This window comes from Podarcis cretensis (genome assembly GCF_951804945.1).
Source record: "Podarcis cretensis genome assembly, chromosome: 7".
Taxonomy (NCBI): domain Eukaryota; kingdom Metazoa; phylum Chordata; class Lepidosauria; order Squamata; family Lacertidae; genus Podarcis; species Podarcis cretensis.
Window position 1 is genome coordinate 69395304 of NC_137176.1, and position 24066 is coordinate 69419369.

Below are 24066 nucleotides of genomic sequence, written 5' to 3' on the forward strand. Positions count from 1 at the left end.
CTAAAAACCACGCGGGTTTTTTTAAATACGGTATTTTAGGTCCCTCGCCGCCCACCGTACAGCCTCCTGCCGCGAAGGATTATGGGACATGTAGTCTTGAGGGTTAAGGGGGGCAGATAGGAGAATAAAGAAAGTGCCGCGAGGCGGAAGTGGACGCAACGTGGTCGCCTGGGCGAAGTGCAGCGCGCCGGATCCCCGGGAGAAGAGCCTGGCTGACTCCTTTTTCCTTAAAGGCCTTCTTCATCAGCCCAGCCCAGACCAGTTTCAGGTAGCGGGTTGTGGGGAAAGGGCGTGGGACGGGGAAGGAGGCTCGCTCCCCCGGCTGAACTGGTGCTCATGGTGCAGAAGTGACTTGTAAGAAGGCAGTTTCTGACATATCCTGCTCTCTACTTCAACTGGACGTCCCACCCTAATGCATTTGTGGCTGCATGGGGAGGGTGTCTCCTTGCCTGTTCATTGGCTTGTCCCCCTGGGGACAGGGGGAGGGGGCATGCTTTGGGAATGGGGAGAAACCAGGGGCTTAATTTTCGGCGCATGTTCTTAAAAATGCATTTAGAGCCCCGCTAGATCAGACTTAGGGCTGTCTAGTCTAGCCACTTTGAGGCCCTGGGAAGCCTGCAGTTGCTTTGCAGCGGGAGGAAAAACGCATGAAAACAATTCCCTTGCCCGTGCATTTTTGTTCTAGGTTGCTCAAGATTATATAGCAGGCTGTATTTATAAAATAAAATAAGTGCAAATGTTTGCTGTGGCATTGCACAAATTAAAATGGTAGTGGAAATGATGCCATGACTCATTCCCCAACCTCTTTTGCCCTGATTGGCAGTGGTTAACCAGAACGCTTCTAATTATCCACATTGCTGCTGGTTTCCCTCGATTTACTGCTCCTAAAGTAATTCTGCACTGGAGTAAACAGTATTATACGCTGCTGATGTAAGTGCAGCCGTGATAAGGGAAAGATGCTGACTCAGTATTGGGCACTGCCTGTGAAAGTGATGGGATGACTCTGCAAAAATGCAGGCAAGTGGGAGGGGAAAGCTTAATGCAACATTGTCCACTACTTGCTGGTACAATACCTTTGATATTGTTCATTTCATAGCATTTTTATTCATATTTTTTTCATAAATTGCAGAAGTAAACGTGATTATATATGTGTTGGTGTACTAAAACAGGTGGAAATCAGTTTCTGGTGGGATGTTGCTGTTCTGATAGGAATCTTGAGTTCTTAGATATATGTTGAATGTTCATAAGTGTCCCAACCAAGCACGTACATAGATCAGCACAGGAAGACCTACCTGAAACCATTTTGATTCCCAAACTGAGCAAATGTTTTCTCTGCAAGGTCAAATGAAAGTGGAAAAGCCTCCCCATTGTCCTTTCCATGACAAATCCTGTCTTAAGGGCACATTTAAGATACGAATAGGGTATTAGCCTGTGACCTTGCCCTGGAATAAAGTATTTATCATTACAAAAGACTGGCCAGGCTCCCCAGGCAATCCAATCAAGTAAGCAGGGTATCCAATCAAGTAACCTGCCAAACGAGATAAACAACAACAAGAGAAAAACAACATTCAAATTTCTGTGTTAGACCGCCTTTTCTGTTGAGGTATGTATGATGTATGGGGGTTGGCCTTGAACTGCAGGACAGGGAATTAAAAATGTCTATATAAGGCCTTGGCGCCATTGTTCTGGGTTTCTCCTCCTTTCCTGTCTGTGAGGGGAGCACCCTGTTGCAACAGACCAATAAAGATCAGGCTTACTAGCTGCTTTGCTTCTCAATATTCTCTGGTTGGCCTCTGTTATTTTCTCCTACCAATAGGGAACCTCCGTAAGGACTTGGATACCCCATTAGGGAAAAGGGCAGATTTTGTTTACAATACTGTTAATCATAGTTCTGCAACCATCTTTTTTTTGGGGGGGGGGGATGTTTTCTTTGTAATGAATCTTTTGAAGAGCTGCAGGTCTTGGTCAGCTCTGAAGCGCTGCATATATCCATTATGCTATTAACCCCACAACTTTAAAGGTAAAGGGACCCCTGACCATTAGGTCCAGTCGCGGATGACTCTGGGATTGCGGCGCTCATCTCGCTTTACTGGCCGAGGGAGCTTCTGGGTCATGTGGCCAGCATGACTCAGCTGCTTCTGGCGAACCAGAGCAGCGCACGGAAATGCCGTTTTCTTCCCGTCATAGCAGTACCTATTTATCTACTTGCACTTTGATGTGATTTCGAACTGCTAGGTGGGCAGGAGCAGGGACCAAGCAACGGGAGCTAGAACTTAGGCACATGTAATCTGTGCACATTCAGCTTTATGCAAGTGGCCAAAAAAACAAAAACAAAAAAACTTGAAAGGTAGGCCTCCAGGAAAAATAACTTTGTCACTTCCACTTGCCCTTGAACCTGAAGGGCATTGACTGTACGTGATTTTGGCTTTAGGCATGATCCCTGAAACATTATTCCCACATGATTTGCAGGCTTACTGTATTCCAATGCTAGGTTGTAATGGTGGAATTGCATCTTTAGTTGCTTCCGTTTTGCTACCACAGGAATGTCAAATGCAAAAGAGAAGAAAAGAGCCAAGAAGATGAAAAACCAGCCTACCAATGTGACCTTTACCTTTGATGGTGGGCCAAGCCACAGTGAAATACACTTTCAAAATGGCGGTGATGGAGCCTCTGAATGCAAGAAACAAGGTAGCTGTTGTGGCTTAGTACAAGTCTAGGGAATCTATGGTCCTCCAGATGTTGTTGAACTTCCAGCTCCCATCTGCCTCAGCCAGTATGGCCAATGGGCAAAGAGGATGGGAATTAATTCAATCCCAAAACGTCTGGAGGTTCCCCATCCCCATTTTACTGGTACAGACATCTGATTTGGTACGAATTATCCATGAAACTTTGACTCTAAAAAAAATAAAGGTAATCTGGAGATAAGAATGAAACCTTAGAGAAGGGGTCTTTTAAAAACAAGGCTAAATATGACACAGCCCTTGTCCTGGTCCAAAGGAGGGCTATGTGTGGTCATATAAGTTTGAAAAAGGGAGGAAGGGAGATTTGTCTGGAGAAATTTGTGGTGGGAAGGGGACTGGCTGATTGGTTGAGAAGTAGCTCCCTTGTGTGCTGCTTTTGGGCTAGTTGGTCCACTTGTCAAACATAAGGAGGCAGAACTGATTGGTCCCCAAGTTTGTATGCGTGTAGTAGCTTAGGTGGCCAGCAGATACCTTCAGTTGGAAAAGAAGAGGTTGTGTTTCATTCCTTGCTTGAAAAGCGGCATTGTTGGAGTGTCCAACAGTGATCGTAGGAATAAAGGACAGAATCCCAAACTGCAGTCCACAGACCACCAATGGTCTGCAGCATGCCTATAGAAATGTAATTAAAAATCTTACAGGATTGTGTATTACAGTTACTACAAAAAAAACCCTGTGAGTGGAATACCATGCACCACCCTGAAGCTTCAATAAGCTTCAGCTGATGTATTTCATTGTCACTTGGTGTGGTGTTTAGGTGTTTATGAAGAGGCTGCAGCTTAACTCCAGAACTGCTCACTGCTGTAAAATGTTAACTATCTCTAAGTGTAGTTTCATCTAAATTTCTTTACAATATGTTCACGTGGTTCAGTGTAAAAAATCTTGTTTAAAATGCTGTTTAGATAAAGGAAGGATTTAACTTTTATACAGATCAAATTAAGTGATAGGAGAGTTGTTGCCAAATTCTAGAATCAATTTTCTTTCAGGGCTATCGCTATAGGCTGTAGCATGCTCTTAGTTTGTGATTTCAGTCAATTTACACGGTAATTCTTCTTTGACTTGCCAACAGATCTGCGTTCTGAAACCTCACAACAGGGCTTTTTGCAACAAAAAGTTTCCTGTGAAATGCCCAAATATGTCACAGGTAAGCATACATGAACAATGAATATCACCCAACATGTCTGTGTTAAGATGTCAAACAAACCTATTTCTTAATGCAATAAGAACAAGCCAAGAGAGTCAGATAATAATAATAATAATAATAATAATAATAATAATAATAATAATTTATTATTTATACCCCGCCCATCTGGCTGGGCCTCCCCAGCCACTCTGGGCGGCTTCCATAGAAACCAAAAATAAAGTAAAATATTATACGTTAAAAACTTCCCTGAACAGGGCTGCCTTAAGATGTCTTCTGAATGTCAGGTAGTTGTTTATCACTTTGACATCTGCTGGAAGGGCGTTCCATAGGGCGGGCGCCACTACCGAGAAGGCCCTCTGCCTGGTTCCCTGTAGCTTTGCTTCTCGCAATGAGGGAACCGCCAGAAGGCCCTCGGCGCTGGACCTCAGCATCCGGGCAGAATGATGGGGGTGGAGACACTCCTTCAGGTATACTGGACCGAGGCCGTTTAGGGTTTTAAAGGTCAGCACCAACACTTTGAATTGTGCTCGGAAACGTACTGGGAGTCAATGTAGGTCTTTCAAGACCGGTGTTATATGGTCTCGGCGGCCGCCCCCAGTCACCAGTCTAGCTGCCGCATTCTGGATTAGTTTCCGAGTCACCTTCAAAGGTAGCCCCACGTAGAGTAGGCATTGCAGTAGTCCAAGCGGGAGATAACCAGAGCATGCACCACTCTGGCGAGACAGTCCGCAGGCAGATAGGGTCTCAGCCTACGTACCAGATGGAGCTGGTAAACAGCTGCCCTGGACACAGAGACTCATCTGCAGAGCCTGGCCACAGAGACTCATCTGCAGAGCCAAGGAGGAGGAGTTCAGAGATTTTAATTTATAATTTCAATTAACCCCAGACTTTTAATAATCACAGTTCTTCTTCCAGTAATGTTTCAGCATTCTCCATGTTGAACCTTAAGTTACATACCCATAGGTTTAAGAGATTTAATAAAATTTATGAACCTCATTTCTGCCAAGTGGGAAACTGCCCTCATTTAGTTCTTTCAGGTGCTAAACAAATTCTCTTTTTATTTCAGTGTCTCCTTTTGTTCAGGCTCGTGCTGCAGAAATAAAAGCTATGCTGAAAGCTGTTACCCAGAAGTCTTCCAACACCTTAGTGTTTCAGTCTCTACCGAGACACATGAGGAGGCGAGCTATGAGCCACAATATCAAACGCCTGCCCAGGCGACTTCGTGAGCTTGCCAGAATAGAGGTGTGTCTTTAGCATGTTTTCCCAGTTAGCTTGCTGGTGCTTCCGTGTAATAGTTCATCCTTGTACATAACCTTTCCTTTTGTGGGGGGTAGGGTGGGGGAATGTAATTGCTGTTGCACGTAGGATGGTGTTAATGCAGCAACGCATGGCAGGCTTCTGTGGGACTTCCCCCACGCCAGACGGTTTCTCCGTATTCTTTGGCAGGAGGGCTTGGAGGGTAGTGATAGGTCACTGTGCTGTCTCCAATATATATTTTTTTTCAAAAAAAATTATTGATTTTCCACATTTATTACAAAAATAACATAATAAAACACACAACAAGGAAAAACACATCACACTACAATAAACACAAAAAATTGTTTCTTCAAATACCTAATTCTCATTACATTGATAACTGACTTCCTCAAATCCCCTCTAACTGAATTTCATTATGTCGCCTATATAACAGTTCTCCAAATTCATATTTCTAATAATATTGAATCCTTTCATTTACTAACCTCTTCTCCTTTAATAGTATTTTAATCCTTAATATTTACTCTAACATATTCTTATTCTACCCCTAAGCCTATTTATTATTTCCAAGAATTTTCTATTTATCTTGTGGTGTCTCCAATATAAACCCCACAAGTCCCTGTGCCCTCCACCCTAGATAATAATAATAATAATTTAATTATCTGACTGGGTTGCCCAGTCACTCTGGGCAGCTCCCAACAAAATATTAAAAACACAATAAAACATATAAAAAATAAAAAATCCCTGTACAGCGCCGCCTTCAGATGTCTTCTAAAAGTCATATGGGTGAATTGAATTGGGTTGCCTTCCCTTTGGGAAACAGATTCACGGGGGGAAAACATTGTTCCCTTGTTCTACCTACGCAGACAGAGAAATTTGAACATCAGAAGAAGGAACTGTCCAAGAGCAAGTGCCGTAAGGCCAGGCGGCGCCATACGAACTTGGTGGTGGAGTTCAACCGCAGGCAAAAGAAGAATGTGTGGCTGGAAACGCACATCTGGCATGCAAAGCGGTTTCACATGGTGAAGAAGTGGGGGTACTGCCTAGGAGACAGGCCCACAACCAAGAGCTATAGGGCCTGCTACCGGGCCATGACTAGCCACTGCCTCCTTCAGGTACTGTGGCTTTTTATGCCTTCATACTTGGCAGGAGAAACACTTCAGCTTTTTAAAAAACCAGAGCATGTCCTCTTGGGAAAGTCAATCCCATAGACTGTCTTTTTCCTTCCTGTTCTAAAGCACCTGTTGAGTGGAGAAAGAAAATGAAGTTTTCTTATCAGTATCTGGCTGTTTCTGTGTACCACCCTGTCCTTGTGTCTTCAGTATACTGGCTGTTGAGTCCTTGTTAACATATTATAATCTGCATATCTAGAGATAGCTTTTGGTCTTCATGCACCTCGTAAGATAGTCGGAGAATGTTGCTTATTAACACATGAACACATGAGATAGATTTTGAGTAGTGCTTCTATTCACATTGTCTAAATGCTTGCCACGCTTCTGCAAACTCAGTCTCCTGATATGTGAATTAGTCTAGAAGAATGACTCAGTTTTTTATAAACAAAATCCATCATTTTCCTCTGACCTCTCAAGCATGCCAGGTTTCTCTTTCCCAGCTTAAAATTCAATAGCTTTTCTTTTACATTAGGATTTATCTTATTATTGTTGCTTGGAGTTGACTGGAAAAGAGGAAGAGCTGCTTACAGCACTTGCTCGAATGTGTAGCATAGATGCAGGTAATATTTCCTTATTTTAAAATGCATACATTGTGAATGCTAACTGTTGGGTTGGGCTTGGGTGCCTGCTGTCTAGGGCTGGGTGGTACTAAGTATGCTCATCTAGTATTTTTGCAAAATACAACCGCGTATTATGCAAGGGGAAAGAGCATAATGAAGGGCTAGGTGTATATTTAATAGTTCTTTGCACTCCATTATTTGTTCCTACTCCTCCCACCTAATTTGCTGATGCCAAGAAAGTCAATTATCTATTTTGCTGTTGAATATAGTTTAGGTCCACTATGGCATAGATGCCTGTGATTAGTGTGGCACGTTGTAAGTTTGTAAAATAAATCATACTGTGACTTTTGCAGCAGCGGTCACTTGTGACGGCCATGTTGTGTTTAGAGCAGCCTTCCAGATAAGTCTTCCAAAGCTGTTCTCCCATACTGAAGTAATCCTCCAAACCATGGCTCCCATACATGTTTGGAGGAATGGTTCAAACCATAGTTTGCTAGTTTGTGTGTTGCAGTAAACTCTGCTTAGAACAAAAGGCAAAATAAGGAATTAAATCAAGAAGGGGGTGAAGTATAAGCAAGCACATGCATACATGGCTTGTTCAAGATTCTCAAGATAGCCTGTTAATCATTTTATGTTATGTTGGTCTGTGAGGGGGAAAACAAAACAAGTCTATAGTTGATCAGCTAGAAGAAATTATTGTCATAGCTAATCAGGACTAGTCATAAAGTTTGCTTAGAAAAAACACTAAGCCGTCATTTCCTTTCCATTCCCAATACAACTTTAGCAGGATGAAATGATCTTAAGAAGTTTCATTGTGGACCTGGTGTGTGACCAGCTCTGAGGTCTTTAAAGCAAGAACTACTGTAGGAGCTATTCTTCCCCCACCATCCCCATGTTCCATCTCTTAACTCTGCAGTTTAGACTTCGGAATGCTACTTCTATTTTTTATTTTTTTAAAGAATAATACTTTATTTAGAATTCAGCAATAACAAAGGAAAAAACTGCAGTAGTTGCTACATCAATTCATTACGGCTGACCAATTTTAAAATCGGAATGCTATTTCTAGATGTGGTCGTCCAGTTAAAAAGGTTATAATATCTTGCTAAGTGGGCACTATTTTCTTGAGCATTTTTAGCCTGTCTCTTCTCAGGGCCAACATTTGCAGCTATTCCTTGTCTATCTGGGAAGCGCCAGGGTGCTCTCACCATGTACCAGGCAGACCGATACCCTGCAGGTGCACTTGGTCCGGTTACCTTCCTTTGGAAACCCAGAGCTGGGACTGGCAGTACTTCCGAAAACAGACAGCTGTGGATATGGACCCACCCTGTCTTTAAGCAGGTACAAGCCATTTCATTTCTTTTTTTAACATTTATAATTAGTGTAGTAAAAAAAATACCTGTTATTAAAAAGCTAACCTCTTGTGAAGGGGAAGTAGGCTTGAAGTGGAAGTCTTTCACATGGTTAAAAAGGTAAAGGAACCCCTGACCATTAGGTAGAGTCTTGATTTGTATAAAGTGCTTTCTAAAAAAGAGTCTTACATAAATCGTTTGTAGGGTCATTGAGATCTTTTAAAATACAGTGGTACCTCGGGTTACATATGCTTCAGGTTACATACGCTTCAGGTTACAGACTCCGCTAACCCAGAAATAGTGCTTCAGGTTAAGAACTTTGCTTCAGGATGAGAACAGAAATTGTGTTCTGGCGGTGCGGCGGCAGCAGGAGGCCCCATTAGCTAAAGTGGTGCTTCAGGTTAAGAACAGTTTCAGGTTAAGTATGGACCTCTGGAACGAATTAAGTACTTAACCCGAGGTACCACTGTATAAAAAGCCCCTTTATTCTTTTGACAGCAGGATATGCTACTGAGTAGACTTAAGCTCCATCTAGAGGGCTGGCAACCTGAGAATGTGGAGCTAAATAGTCCACCTTCCGGCCCTCTCTTTCAGCTGCTTATTTCCAAGGACACCGCTGTTAATCTCTCGCCTGAAACCTGCATAAAAGATGGTGGCCTTCACATTTGATGAGCCCTTTTCCCTGCTTTCCATTAGGAGATCTTGGCTGAGTTAAAAGCAGCCTTCCGGTGTTCTGAGCCCATGGAAGTCTGTAACCCTGAACCAGCTGCAATATTGCCTCACAAAGAAAGCCAGTCGGTTGTTGCTGAGGAAGTTGGCCAGAAAAGGAAGAGGAAAGACAATGGAGGCGAAATGGCTGTCCCAGTGAAAAAAATTATTGGCGATGGGACCAGAGATCTCCACCAGTCCTATCGCTGGACATCACAAACTACTGGAGTTGTGATAAGGTACTTGTTTGGGTACTCTTAACACATTTCTCATTTATAGTCTAGTCAAGTTGCCTCATTATACAAAGGGATGAAGAAGAACTTTGGTAAACAAATTGGCCTAATCACCTGAACTAGGGCCCCATTTTCAAAACAGTGTCATACCACTTTAAACAGCCTCTTTAAACAGAAAGAATCTTGGGAACTGTAGTTTTTTAAAGGTACTGTGAATTGTTATAAAAACCCCTATTCCCCTCAAAGAGCTACAATTTAGTGTAGCTTAACAGCCAATCCCTCTTCCAAAGAACTCTAGGAATTGTAGCTCTGTGAGGGAAATGGGAGTCTCCTAACAATTCTCAGCACCCTTGACAAACTACAGTTCCCAGGATTCTTTGTGGGAAAGCCATGAGATTATACAGTTTTAATTAGGCACTGAAATAATAATGTTTCAGATTATTAAAAAACAACAGATGAATGCAAAATGTGATAGAACGGATTTATGAATCAACACATGGGAAGTGGGCACAAACTGGAAGTGGATTAATTCATCACTCCTGACTTCATGTTTTGACATGTAGCTTTTGTCTCTTCCAGCGACCTAACAATGGAGATTCTCAGATATCGGTTAATTGGTCCCCTCTCAAACTGCGTCCTTACAGAGGCACTCAAAGCTGCTTGCGTCCATACTGTAAGCTAATCAGCAATTTTCATGCTTGCTTTTGTCATGTGCTCAAGATCACATTGCTGTTATTGCATTGCTGTGTAGTCAACTGCTAGAATCTAGTATTGTGGTACTGCACATGTTTGTACTACATTAGCATAGGATTCCCAACTCATCTAGAAAAGTTTGGGACATCTTGTGTTAGTCATACCACTGACTTAGTGTCCTGAACCGCCATATTATAAAATAATACAGGATAACGCCTTGAGCTGTATAATGGATAGAGCTGTATAGTAAGCCCTCCTTTTAAAACTGTAGTAGATCACTTGCTTGCAAAAGATCCCAGGTTCCATTCCTGGCATCTCCTGGGAAAAACTTTTGGGTAGCCCTTGCCATTAGCATAGACTGGTGGTAACCAGCATGGTGGACTTCATCTCCCATCAGCCCAGCCAGCATGGCCAGTGGTCAGGGATGATGGGAGTTGTAGTTAACAGCATCTGGAGGGCCCCATTTTGGATGCTCTGGTGTAGACAGTACTGAGCTAGGTGAACCAGGGGTCTGGCTGAGTGTCAGGCTGCTTCCTGTGTTCCAACTGCAAAAGAAATTCTGTGGCAATCTTGTGTGCATGGTGGTAAAAGAAGCTGAAGTTTGTGGCTCTCTTTGGTATGAGCAGGAAGACCAACTGACTTGGTTACGCCAGAGTGTTTTGGATATATTTGAGTTATACATTACCATACTTTGGTCACCAAGCCTTTGACCACTTCTTGGAGGTCTTGGCAGTGGTACCAGAACCAGCTTTCATGTAGAAGTTGATTCTCTAGGAGACAGTTACACATATGTCCATTGGCAGCCCTTGAGGTAAAACGGGAGGAACTGAGCTTTGTAGCAGCGAATTATATATTTCCCCCTCTTACCTTACGTGTTGTGATTGGTTATCTAGGAAGTGGAGCCTACAGATTCCGAAATCAACAGCTGGTGGATAGATAATTGCAGAGATCCTGATCTGGTGTCTCTTCATCGCCGTCAAGAAGCCATCTTTGAATTGTTGCAAGGTAGCATTCTAGTAGTGCCTTCTGTTTACATGCTTTATATACTTGCTGGTGTACATTTGATCTTGAAATATCAAAATGTAATACTTGTTGGTAAAATGTTTATGTTTAAAGGTGCATCCATTTTATGTGTTTAAAGGGTTAAGTTCATCAGACGTTCCATCAGGTACTGTACTGGGTTTGACTGTGGGGGATCCTCGAGTGAATTTGCCTAAAAAGAGAGTGAAAGCCAAGCCAAATCCTGAAAGATATCAAGGTAAAGTATCTCATCTAATATGTGACTGTAAAGAGTACATCAATCTACTTTTATGTCAGGTTAAGTTAATGTGTCTTTATTAAGCATTAGCAGAGAGTGCCTAGGGCTGCCTGGGAATTTTTCGAAACCAAAACTTACTGTGATTTTTAAATGGATAGTGTAGTGAGTTTGGACCCATGATGCTAACAATTGGGCGGAGTCATGCCAAAGTCACATTTTAGTCCACCATCTTGATTCAAAATGGCTGACACCCAAACATTGATAAAGGCCACTTCCCCCACCTTGGGAACTTTTGTAGTGAGTTTGTCAGTGAAATCTCAAGAGGTAGCCAAACCTATAGAGAACAAACAGGCAAACCATTTCCTAAAACATACAGTATATTCCAGGGAGCGTTGCTCTTATCTCATGGCTTTTTAGGGTTCCATTAAACATACCAAATAGATGCACACATCCTATATTAATGCCATGTAGAGAATAATGGCAGTTGTGAGGAAGGGACTTGGCACCAAACTGGTCTTGTGCTCAATGGAAGCCTCTGTTAAATGGTACAGATGATCCAGGTTCGAATCCTGGCGAGGCCAACAGGTGCTATAACTCAAGATGCAACACTTCATTTCTACATGCTCGGATTGCCTACAAACATACTTCTGAAAAAGTGTTAAAGAGTTCTCCACATATCACAACAGAATGTTTGGCTTACCACGCTAATTTAGCCTTAGAAATATTTTTCTGTAGTGAGAGTAAGAATCAGAAGTTCCACAATTCAGTCCCACTGTACTTGTTTGGCAATTAATTCCACGGCACTGGATTCATTATTTCACTTTTCACCATTTCTTAGTACACAAACAATTATTTTTCAATAATGGGGCAGGTTTGGGGCAAAGAGAATCCTCCTAAACACACATTTCTTTTACCTGTCTACATTTGGCATCTGCTTCACTTAGGCTTATCTACATCTCTCTTTTGGTATGGATTTAACCGCTACAGACAACTTGCCCATCAAACCAAACAGTATATTCTGACTTGAAGCCACTCTCCATTTTGTTATGCAAGGTGTATCTCTTAGTCCTGGGATCCTTCAACCGAAGATGCCAGGGATTAATGCTTGGATTTTTTCTATTTGCAAATGATGTGCCATGATCTTGAGCTGTGGCTTCTGCTCCTGGACCAAACCATAAGAAAATCTTAAAACTTTGGTTCTTTTCTTCTACATTATAAGGTCCTTCTCCACTTGCCCGGGCAACATTGTTTGGTGTTTCCTAATAAAGTGCTTTTCAGACTTAAATATGCACTCAGGTAGCCGTGGTTTGATACTCCCGATTGCTTCGGTGTAGATTCATGAATGCGTCTAGATCTTCTGCACATACATATATATATATATATATAGCCCTGTGAGAAACTTTGGGTTGTGCAAGGCAGCGAGGGATACGCCAGCCCTTCCAAGCCTGTGCAACTCTGCTGTCTACCATAGCCTTTCACTATATATGTTTGTGAATTTAATAACCCTTTCTGTTTTGAGGCATTCTGCAGGCAGTGCATGCCCATAAGCAGTGCATGCAAGCTAAGCCTGATGGCTGAAGAACAAAGGGTAGCAAGAGAAGATCTTAAATGGATGTATGTGGGGAACCAGCAATGGGAGCCTGGATGGCTGAAGACTTGTGTTTGCAAACAGGCAGAGTGGAAGATGCCACCTAAGAAAGAAATCTTAAGGAAAGCTGGTGCTTCTTTTGGATAGTGCTCCACAGCTCTTCCCCTGCATTAGCTTAGGGTTGTGTCCTGCTGAAAATGAGAGCCCACAAAAAAGTAATGTTGGCCAACAACTTGGATGACCTAAAAAGAGGATTAGAGGATTCATGGAGGAAAAGGCTATCAGTGGCTATTGAGCACTCAGATTATGTTCTCTTTCTGTTGCTGGGAAGCACAGCTGGGGAGAACGCTGTTCTGCTCAGGTCCTGTTTTCAGGTTTCCATAGGCATATGGTTGTCCACTGGCAACAGGATGCTGGTCCTGATCCAGCAGGGCTCTTAAATTGTTACTCAGAGGAGGACCATTGAAATTAGAGGGATGAGTTAGCCATGTGCCTTAATTTCAATTGGTCTCCTCTTGAGTACGACTGGCATTGGATACAACCCATAGTCATGGAGGAAACATTGATTTGGTTTTCTGTATCTTCCTTATTCACTATAGTTATTTAGTAGTTCATTCTCTTACTTGGCATGCATGCTTTTCACATTCTTAGGGTGGCATTCTTCTATTCATTAAGGTTCTGTAATCTCCCTTAAAATACGTGGTGGAGTGGGATTTCTTCAGGTGTAGTCATTTGAAGATTCATTACACCGTGTGTTTGGGGTAAAGTGTTCCAAATATCACACGTGAAGTTGGGTACTTTAGGCAGGGTATACTGATTTGCTAAGCATGTCGTCACAATCTAAAGTTTTCTTTTGCTGGAATAGCTAATACAGTGGAACCTCGGTTGCCGAATGCTTCGGAAGTTAAACACTTTGACTTTTGAACGCCAGCAACCTGGAAGTGAATGTTTCCATTTACAAATGTTTCCATTTACAAATACACATTTCTTCATTTTTTTCAATGGATTTTGCCAACTGGCAATTGCTCCTCGATTGTCGAACATTTCAGAAGTCCAACGGTCTTCCGGAACAGATTGAGTTTGACAACCGAGGTTCCACTGTACTAAAAATAAGAAGGGTGACAATGGGCCACAGGCATATCAACCTTTCAATAGAACCATTCTCTTAAACACATTCATTCTTTGGCACCACAATTTCCCCACCCTTCACCCAAAACCTAATGCCAACTATCTGCATGGCATATGAGTGCACACAGTTCCTGAAGATCTGTCGATAGGAGTGAAGGGATGTTTAAATATTCTCTTAGAGAGTGGTGCTTGACTCTGCAGTGAGAAAATAGTGCATCATTCTTGGATCTCAATATGCTCAGGCAGGAAAAGGAGAGCAGTTCCAGAAAGTAAAGTTCAAGGGGAACTCCGAAATCACCACCTTCACATCAGCCTTTAAAGCAGGGATGGGGAGCCTGTGGCCCTCCAGATGTTGTTGCTGCTCCCATCAGTCCAAGCTAACTTGGCCAGGGGTTAGGGATGATGGTAGCTGGAATCCATCAATATCTGGAGGACCACAAGTTCCCCACCCATGCTTTTAAAACAGTGGTTCTCAACCTGTGGGTCCCCAGATGTTGTTGGACTACAACTCCCATCATCCTTGAGCTCTGGCCTTGCTAGCTAGGAGTGATGGGAGTTGTAGTTCAACAACATCTGGGGACCCACAGGCTGAGAAAGGCTGTTTTAAAGTGAGACCGTTATAAAATGTTGCTCCCTCACTTTAGACCTCAGTAAAATTAGGACTATTACCTACAGCTCCACAAACTCCTAGAAGGCTTTGACTTCTGTTAGAGTAGAACTCAAGGTTCATTTCTCTCTGTGCTGTTAAATGTGTGTTTGCTCTTTGTACAAAATACCCCTTTAAATGAAGTAGCAAGGGTTGCTATTCTCCTAAGATAAAACATTCAGCTAGTTTCTCTTGGAATATGAACTGAAATTAGTAAGGTTAGAAGCTTTAATGATCTTTCCAAAACTTGCTGTTCTGCATTCCCCTTTGTATGCTCTTAACCTTTTAGTGACAACAGGTCCCTCTTTTTTCCTTTGCTGTAGAGGATGAAAAAGTCAAGCAGCTGATCTTGGCAGGGGTTCCAGCAGAGTGTGCACAGAGCTTTCTTTGGGACCAGAACGTCCGCAAGAACGTCACAGAAAATAAAATACCAGAACAGGTAACCTTTACATCAGAAATAACAATGAAGCAGTTGGATATGTCAGCCGCTCAGTGCATTTCTGTTCAGCCCAATTACTTTGAGACTTGAAATGTCTGTTTCAAAATCCTGCCCATTTCTTTCCAGCTGGCGAAGTGTACCAGAGTAGGCTTGGTTTTCTAATTTGAAAATGTTACCTCCTCATTTACTTTGCATCTCTAGTTACATAATTTGCACTTACATAGGGCAATATCCAGCTAAACCATTCTGCTGGTGTAAGGACTTACAGCTGACGAAATGGACCTTCCCCTCCTTCCCCTCTCCCTCTGTGTCTGCTCTGGAGTGTTGGAGGGGGGAACCCCCACCACAGACTTAGGGGGCACATGGGGAGAGGAGAGGGAGGGGAAGTTTCGTTGCACAGCCAGAAGTCTTTGTTCTTGCAGAAGTGTTTAGTTGGATACTGCCCACAGACAATCTGCTGAGTACATTTTATATCCTGCCTTTCTTCCATCAGGCTCTCAAAAAGTATATGTGAGGTTCCTAGGTGATCTCCCATCAGGATGCAGACCAGACCTAGACATGCTTGGTTTCAGCAAGGTGGCTGGATCCTGTGTCCCGAAATCTGTAAACATGGAAATGGCACCATAGCAGACACAGTTTTGTTTGATATAGATGGGGGACATGTCAGTCTCTATCTCTCCTTTCAACAGTGATTTATAAAGAGTTACTAAACTACAGAGCCATTGACAGAAAGAAATTCAGATCAGGCCTGTAAGCTGCCATATTCCTCTACTAACACACAGGAAACATACTGCATTAAAGAAAAATTGTTGTGTTCCAGGAATAGCTTTCAGTGAAGCATTTACTTATGGCTTATTAAATTATTTTAAGGTAAAGATAAGCTTAAGTGCTTACAATGCAGAATAATAATAATATTTTCTTCTTCTTCTGGTATCTCTTTTTTCTTTTTTAAGCAAACCTTTGTGTGCTTTGTCCCCTCTCATCCCAGGACTTGAATCATCTGAGAAGTAAACTCTTGGTGCCTGGGTCACATCTTGACTTAGGCCCCCGAGAATCCAAGATTCCTATTCTCCTGGTTCAGCAGCCTGGAAAAATGGCTGGAGAAGATCGACCAGGATGGGGAAGTGGCTGGGATATTTGCTTGCCCAAAGGTTGGGGCATGGCTTTTTGGCTACCTTTTGTAAGTTACATTTCAGATTGTAAAACCGTGGGCAATGAACTATAATTGCTGACTAACATACCTTTGCTATTCAGGATGAGTAAAACCTTTTTAAAAATGCACGCACCCTGACAGCTCATGATGAAATTAACTCCATGTTTTCTACGAAGTATCCCATGGTGGTTTTATGCTTTTATATTGATACCACTTAGAATGTTCCTTCCATTCTATTGGAGAAACAGAGCCCCAAAGACAATGCAAGCTGAGCATCCACACGAGATTCACTTTTCCTAAACACCAGCCTTAGGTGTTCAAAAGGAGGATTCATTGCAGGCAAATCTGTAGCCATGTTTTCATGCAATCCAGAAAAGCAGCGGTAACTTTAGTTTACGGACCTTTCCTCTTGTTCTTGCATTCTCTTAACTGTCAATGCTATAAATAGTTGCAGAAGGAGTTTTTATATCGCACTGCCGTCCCTATGCCTAGATCCTAAGGCTACAAAATGCAAACCAAAAGTTGCAACTGCTGTGGATTATTAAAAAAAGATCCTCTTCATAATGAAACCGAAAGTAGATTATTTGGACTGAGCTGGGCAGTTTCTAAGAACCTTGTCAATATTAGCTTTTCTTACAATTTGAAGCTTCCAAGCCTGCACTGAGATACAATAGGCGCCTGATATCTGTATCTTCTGAAAAACAATGAAGAAGTTTTTGTTCCAGCAAACTTTCCCACCTCGATGGAAAGGTCCTTCCTTAGGTGTTCATTTTGTTTTGTTTCTAAGTCTACCTTCAGTTGTTGTTTGTACTTTTTAACTGCTTTTATGGCCTGTCTCTAAATCTCCTTGAGGCTTACCTAAAAGGCAATTCGTAACTGATAAATAAATAAAAGTCAATCTTACACATTTGTTTTGTAGCTATATCGAGGTGCACGTGTTGGGGGATTGCAGGAGGCTCTGAAACATTCTCTGTATAAGAGAACACCGCATATCCCGCACGATTACCCAGACTCTCCTGCTGCCATGCAGTTTGCCAAAACATTGGAGAGAAATCTTCTTGAAAAGTTTAAGAGGTAGGTATCTAAGATGCACCTGGGAGCTTCCCCCCTTACCTCAGCCAGTACATGTGGTATATATTCAGATTAAATCTTCAGAAAAATTACCTTTCCGAAGGCAATGGGAATGTGACATTTTAGGTCACAACTCAATATGGCAAAAGACGTGAAAGCACTTCCCGCCAGCCAATAATTTAGGATTTCTTTTAATCTAGCCAAGGTTTTTTTAAAAAAATTATCCTTTTTACCAATGTAATTCTTGGCAATTAGGCGGTATATAAATATATTAATAATAATAATTTTGTATTTCCCTGTATGTTTTCCTGCTTCTAAATGAGATGGTTTTTTTCTTTATCATAGGCGTCCTCCAGCGAAAAGAGCCAATTATGTTAAGCATGGGACCTTGGCACCATTCCTCTGTCCCTGGGATAAGCTGAACAGAGATTGGGAGGCCAGAAGCAGAGCTTTTGCAAAACATGTACCCACATCAGACCAGGAGTCTTGTGCAACTGAGGAACAGGCTTCTTGTGGCCCCAGCTCTGGAACACATGCGGCTGAATCACCTGTGGCTGTCAATTCAGAACAGCAAATGGAGATGAGCTCCCCAAACATGCAGGTGGAAGAAGAGAGAAAAATGATGGGTCTATGTAAGAGAGATGAAGCTGAATCAGGTTGGACCTTCTGTGTTCTAAGGTATGCACACCAAATCAATTCCCCCATTGACCATAGTGGGAAATCAACTTGCGACTCATCTGAATCCATGCATAGGGATTTTGAGTGTGCAAGCTGTTGCCTTGGAACAAGAGTTAGATCCTTGAGTACTTCAACTTCTGAGGCTTACCCTGGTCAGATGTGACAAGCTTTAGAAGCTGTTCTGCTTATGAGCTGTCTTAACAAACTTGTGAACTGCTTATTACCTGTGTACACAAATGTCCTCTGCGCTTTGGAGCTTTTAAAGGCTTGTTTCAAGTGAGTGTGGTCAGTTAGCACCTGGTTATTTCAGCAGGCTGAAGCCAGAACTGTAGCAATTAGCTCTTAAAGAGGAGTCTCTTGCCCTGCAGATGCCCATGCTTATATTTTCTGAGTTGCGTAGGAGTGCAAGAGCCCTATATTCAAAATCCAACTCTGCTCCAAAACGTACTGGGTGACCTTGGGTCATTATCTCTTAGCCTACTTTGCAGGGTGAAAGTTAAGCTAAAAGGTGGACTGGAGCACATTGTATGCCACCCCTATGCTCCTTGAAGAAGATGATAAACAGGTAATAAATGCAGTATTTAAACTCTGAACAAAGTTGTGCAGTCTCAGTAAGCTCTTCATCTTCCACAGAGAGAGAGAAAGAGAGAGAGAGAGAGAGAGAGAGAGAGAGAGAGAGAGAGAGAGAGAAATCACATCTTTACAGATACTGTACTTTTTCATAGCAAAACATCCTGTATACTTAAAGTGAGTTCATTCTGCAGGTATGGATCCTTATGTGGTCTGGATCCATGCACCAAATGGAAGGCAGACGTATAATAATAAAAATAAACTATATAAACAGCCTATTGAGACTTGAGCAACCTCAGTGACCACATACAATTGACTAACTACAGGAAAACAAGGAAGGGGAAGGGGAACGTTGTTCCCTGGTAAAGGGTGGGAATTCTGTATGGGAGCATTCCATACTGCAACATTATGTTGCAGGGCCCACTTGTTCTGTACTGAACTGCATGAAAACATAACTTCTTGTTGTATCTTTTTCAATAGGAGCAGAAAATTATTAAGGCAGGTATCAGTCTGGTGCCAGCCAACACCTGGGAGAAATCGGAGGCTACAGCGCCTTGTCGCCAGGCCAGATCAGAAGGATCTGACTGAAGATGCCCTCCTGCCTATCCTTCAACGTTATCCCAGGTCACTGGTGTGGGTCAGCTTGTCCCTTCTCAAAAAAGGTAGCCCCGAGTTACACGCAATGATTTGCATTCCAACAAAAGGAGATTTATTGCAGCTCAGCAAAGACCAAGACTACTGTGGTCCTCGGGAACCTAAGCACAGCGACAGATTTAAGAGCAAGTTGTCGAAACGAAAGGGAAGGAAGAAGAGGCAAGACGTCGGGAAGGCCACAGAAAGCGGTGCCTTGAATACTACGAAGGCCGCACCGATGGAACATGAAGATCTGGTTCTGGGCTTATGGCCGAACCCTTTGCCAGATCTTGCAGCACACTGTTCCAGAGTGCTCTTGGGATTTGTCACTCAAGGGGACTTCTCCTTGGCCTCTGGCTGTGGTGAGGCATTAGGGTTTGTTAGTCTGACAGGGTTGCTGCGAATGTTGGTGGGTCAGCCAGTGGACAAGAAAGGGCTTGTGGTGTTAAGAAACCCAGCATCCCTACAATACAGATTTGCTAGGCTTACGGTTGAAGTCTAACTTGGGTTTGAACTCATTGGCATTCAAAAGTACCAAAGACATTTTTCTCTTGAACATGTACAGGCATCTTAATTTTGAGTCGGAGCTTCCAAAAATATACCTTACCTTTATGCATATGTGACATGAAATAGACTTTAAAACTATTCTGTATTGTGTTCAGTACCAAATATCTCTTCCATTGCTTAGAGGCACACACACTGAACATCTGTACTTAACAACAAATGCTAATTGCTTTTTTATGTTTAAACCAAGCATGGGGAACCTTTGGCTCTCTGAATGTTGCTGCTCTATAACTCCCATAATTAGTCATGCTTGATGGGGTTGATGGGAGTTGTAGTTCAGCAATACGGGGGGGGGGGGGCAATTCCCCACATTGTTGTATACTATCCCCACCCCCCTTTACATACAGATTTGCCTCAACTAAGGAATTCTGCCCCCGTCCCCCCTTGTAACATAGTGGTTTTGGCAGCACATTTCAGGCTTACAGTGGTTTTTGGGGCCCATGCATTTAGCATATAAGATTTTAGGGTATTTAAGATGGTACTTTTTCTGGAACCACGGTATTCCCTCATGTTCAGTTAATACTGGAAGAATTCCCCCCAAATCTGCCCCCCTACCCATGTTGAATTGAAATAATGTTAATAAAGCCATGGAAATTACATGACGGGTTGGCTCCCTCAGCTTTTCTGAACAAATTACACTGTGCAAGTGTTCCGCTTTGGACAAAAGTCCTTCACTATTCCGGAGAGACGATGGCTTCATTTGCCCTGTAAGCCACACTGCCTTTTATGATCAAGTAGAAGAATCATGTTACCTTCATTTTAAATATGAATTTACTGCGAGAGGTGATATTCTGTAATCAGTAAGTATACTGAAACACATAGAAGGCAATAAACTTGCTCACAATATAAAAAATATTTGTCGTAGTGTTTTGATCTCCTGTAAAGATAGATAAGGTTGGGAGCCCCCTGTTGGAAATCATGGAGAACAGCTTCCAGTTAGTGTGGATAGTTAGTGTGGACAGATCTGACTGTGTATAGCAGCTTCCTATAGTTTTGGTATTGACCATTCTGGTTGGGGCAGATGGAAGTTGTGGCCCCCACCTGTATCTGAAGGCTCCCATCTTAGCCACCCCTGCCTTAAATAGTAACCTAATGGTGTGTCTTGTTTTGGATACATACTTAATATTCTCCAAACCAGTAGATAATTGTTGCACCTGTTGCCAAATTTTTAGTTTGCTTTACCATCCGGTGAATGCAAACTTTAAAATACTACTTTCAACGCCAAAGGGATGTCATTTCAACAAAGAATTCCTGCTTGAGACAACTAAGCAAAATTCAAATCAGAAATATATATATTTTTTTAAAAAAAAAGAGAGAGAGAGAGAGAGAGAAAGCACAGTTTCATCTGTTGTGTAACCTGTCTGCTAACCTTTCTTTGTTATAAAATTGTGGTGGGGTCATAATTCATTGACAAAAATGCAACAGCAGAGACAGATAAGTTCAGTTCATCAAAATGAATGCAGTGTGTCAGGGAACTGCCATCGGAAGGACAGGTGGTGAGAAGGCTTCAGGAGAATAGGAGAGACACTTCTTCAGCAGAAGAGGGAACCAGTAGGGGGAGTGCGGGAGCTCCAAAGGAAAGGGAGTCGGAGGGGAGGCTCTGGGATACTTCCAGTGAGAACAGTGAGGAGGTATCAGGACAGCCTTTAAGGACCCCCACCCCCCGCCGGAAACTGTCACGCAGGGAATCCAGGAGGCGCATGTCCGTGAAACAGCTTTTATGTTGGAAACGTTCCCGCAAACGCCCACTGTCAGATTCTACCAGCGACTGACGGAGCCATGCTGAAGGGCTCCGCTCAAGGCAGGGCTTCACTACACTGAGTGAGCTCTGAGGGATCCAGCTTCAACGCACAAGCAGCTCATTATCCCACCACAGCAATCTGACAGACCCTGAAAGCAGCTTGTGCAAAGAGAGGCATCATGAGCAACCCAGCTGGAGCCGGAGATGGGGGAGCAGCTGCAGCCGGTCCTAGCCTGGAAGAAAGGTACAGGATGTTGGAGGTACAGTTAGCTCTGCAAACGGCGAGGCTGGAGGAGAGGAGGGCTCATGATGCAGAAAAGGGGAAAGCCGCCCAGCTCTCGAGGAAAGTGCCTGGACTGGTGCAGAAGTTTGGGGGTGATCCCAGGAATTATCAAGCCTTCAGGACAGAGATGCAATATGCCCTCAATCTGCAGTTTGATGATTTTCCTGATGAGGATTCGAGGGTTGCTTATGTGATTGGGCATCTCGAAGGCGGGGCAAAAGATTGGGTGAGGCCACTAATGGCAGCCAATAATGAAGCCCTAAGGGACACAAGGAAGTTTTTTCGCGCCATGGATCTGATGTTTTCCAGCGAGATTGAGCAGGGAGTGGCGCGCAGGCAGTTAATGGCGTGTAAACAAGGGAACCGATCTGTCCGTGAGTACTGGACTGAGTTCACCATGTTGATCCATAAATTAGGTTGGGATTTGTCAGCGGAACCGATACAAATGCTGTTCGAAGAAGGACTATCTTCGGCAGTGAAAGACGAACTTTCCCGGGGGCCCAGGGCGGAGTCTATGGACCATCTGACTAAATCAGCGCTGGCCATAGGATCACGCCAGGAGGCCAGAGCCTTGGAGAAGCGGGAAGGGAAAGGGGAGCGTTGGAGGGATTTCCGCATTCCAGAGATGCCAGAGCAGCCTTCTCTGCCAGCAGAGCCGATGGAAATCGGAACAGCGCGCGCGCGCGCGCAATTTCAAACCCCAGTGAAGGGCGGAAGAAGGAGGGAAAAGGCGCCAAGAAATGTTTTCTCTGCCAACAGCCAGGTCATTTTGCCAGAGTTTGTCCGCAAAGAAAGGAATGGCAAGGAATGGCGGGAGCTGTTGGGGAGGAGGGAGAAGGAGCTAAAGAGCAAGTAAAAGCCAACGCCTGGCTGCCACCGACGGGGCACAGCAGCCAGGCCAAGGAACAGTAAATGTGCCCACGCCAGAACCCCCAAGACCAGCTCTTGTAATAGAGGTATTGCTGGAGCTGGCAAACGGACACCCACTAAAAGTGAAGGCGCTATTAGACTCAGGCAGCTCCTGCAACTTTATGAGTAAGGAGTTTGCAGCCGCACATCAGATACAGACCATTCCTTTAAAAAATCCCCTGCAGGTGACCACGATTGATGGGAGGGCGCTGTTGGGGGGAGAAGTAGACCAGCAGACTGTCCCCATGACAATGAGGGTGGCAAGACACACGGAACGGATAGCGTTTAATATAGCCACGTTGGGAGGAGCGCCCATCATTTTGGGGATGAGCTGGCTAGCGCTGCATGATCCGCTTGTGGGATGGCATCAGAGAGTGGTTTCCTTTGGGTCAGCACATTGTATGGGACACTGCACAGAAAAAGGGGGCCAAGTAGGCACTCAGGCCACGTTAGCAAAGATAGAAGCAATGGATCAAGGTAGGGTACCACGACAATATGCAGATTTTGCCGACGTCTTCAGCGAAAGGGAAGCAGATAAACTACCCCCGCACAGACCCTTTGACTGCCAAATCAACTTACTCCCAGGAGCGCAATTGCCAGTGGGCAAGGTGTATGCAATGTCTGACAGGGAGATGCAGGAGCTAAGGGAGTTTATTGACAAAAACCTCAAGCGTGGGTTCATCAGGGAGTCACGAGCGGTGGGGGGTAGCCCAGTGTTCTTTGTGGACAAAAAAAACTCGGACAAACCGAGATTAATTGTGGATTTCAGGGCCCTAAACGCAGTGTCCGAACCCGTGACTTTCCCTATGCCCAGAATCGATGACATTCTGACCCGGGTGAGAAAAGGGAAGATTTTTACCAAGCTGGACCTGAGGGGGGCGTATAACCTGATACGTATGAGAAAGGGAGATGAGTGGAAAACCACTATGTTCACCCCCTTGGGGGCATTTGAGTACTGCGTTATGCCTTTCGGCCTCCAGGCGGGATCAGCAGTATTTCAATCATTCATGAATCACGTACTAGGACCATTGCTGTACAAGAACTGCGCTGCGTTCTTGGACGATGTACTGGTGTACTCAGAGGATGAAGAGCAGCATGTGCGAGATGTACGAGAGGTACTGAGCAAACTGCAAGAAAACCAGCTGTGGGTGAAACTGGAGAAGTGTCAGTTTCACACCAGGGAGGTGGAATTCCTTGGGTACCGGTTGTCGGACAAGGGGCTGGCCATGGATCCTAGCAAGGTGCAAGCGGTGCTGGAATGGAGGCCACCGAAAACTAAGAAAGATGTGCAGAGGTTTTTGGGGTTCGGAAACTTCTATCGGAAGTTCATCAAGAACTTCGCCCATTTAACAGCCCCCATCACGGATTGTCTCAGCAGTAAGAAGAAATTTGTCTGGACGGAAGAAGCGCAGCGAGCTTTCGAAAGTTTAAAGAGGGCGTTTGCTTCGGAAGAACAACTCTTACACGTGGATCTGCAGCAGCCGATGAGGGTGGAAACCGACACGTCTGACAGAGCGGTGGGCGCCGTGCTCCTGCAGCCAGGAGCGAATACGT

The 24066-nt window shown here is 43.7% G+C and overlaps 1 protein-coding gene across 2 annotated transcripts; it reads left to right on the forward strand.

Annotated features, from left to right (window-relative positions):
* The first annotated feature begins 46 nt into the window (after positions 1-46).
* POP1 (POP1 homolog, ribonuclease P/MRP subunit) lies at positions 47-20432 on the forward strand. Of its 2 annotated transcripts, none has more exons than XM_079984714.1 (16): positions 47-354; positions 2542-2688; positions 3808-3882; positions 4949-5124; positions 6003-6251; positions 6781-6868; positions 8019-8206; positions 8914-9164; positions 9738-9831; positions 10745-10856; positions 10993-11109; positions 14795-14910; positions 15899-16090; positions 16983-17137; positions 17480-17812; positions 18863-20432. In XM_079984714.1, exons 2-16 carry the CDS (start codon positions 2544-2546, stop codon positions 19515-19517), a joined length of 2946 nt encoding a protein of 981 aa, XP_079840840.1. In that variant the 5' UTR covers positions 47-354; positions 2542-2543; the 3' UTR covers positions 19518-20432. The 2 variants fall into 2 exon arrangements, with proteins under 2 accessions (XP_079840840.1, XP_079840839.1); XM_079984713.1 differs by having other exon boundaries at positions 48-268.
* The last annotated feature ends 3634 nt before the right edge of the window (positions 20433-24066 follow it).

Coding starts and splice junctions, on each gene's coding strand:
- POP1 (XM_079984714.1), top strand. CDS start 2,544: ATGTCAAATGCAAAAGAGAAGAAAAGAGCCAAGAAGATGAAAAACCAG. Junction 2,689..3,807: donor CTCTGAATGCAAGAAACAAG/GTAGCTGTTGTG, acceptor ACTTGCCAACAG/ATCTGCGTTCTGAAACCTCA. Junction 5,125..6,002: donor GTGAGCTTGCCAGAATAGAG/GTGTGTCTTTAG, acceptor CTACCTACGCAG/ACAGAGAAATTTGAACATCA.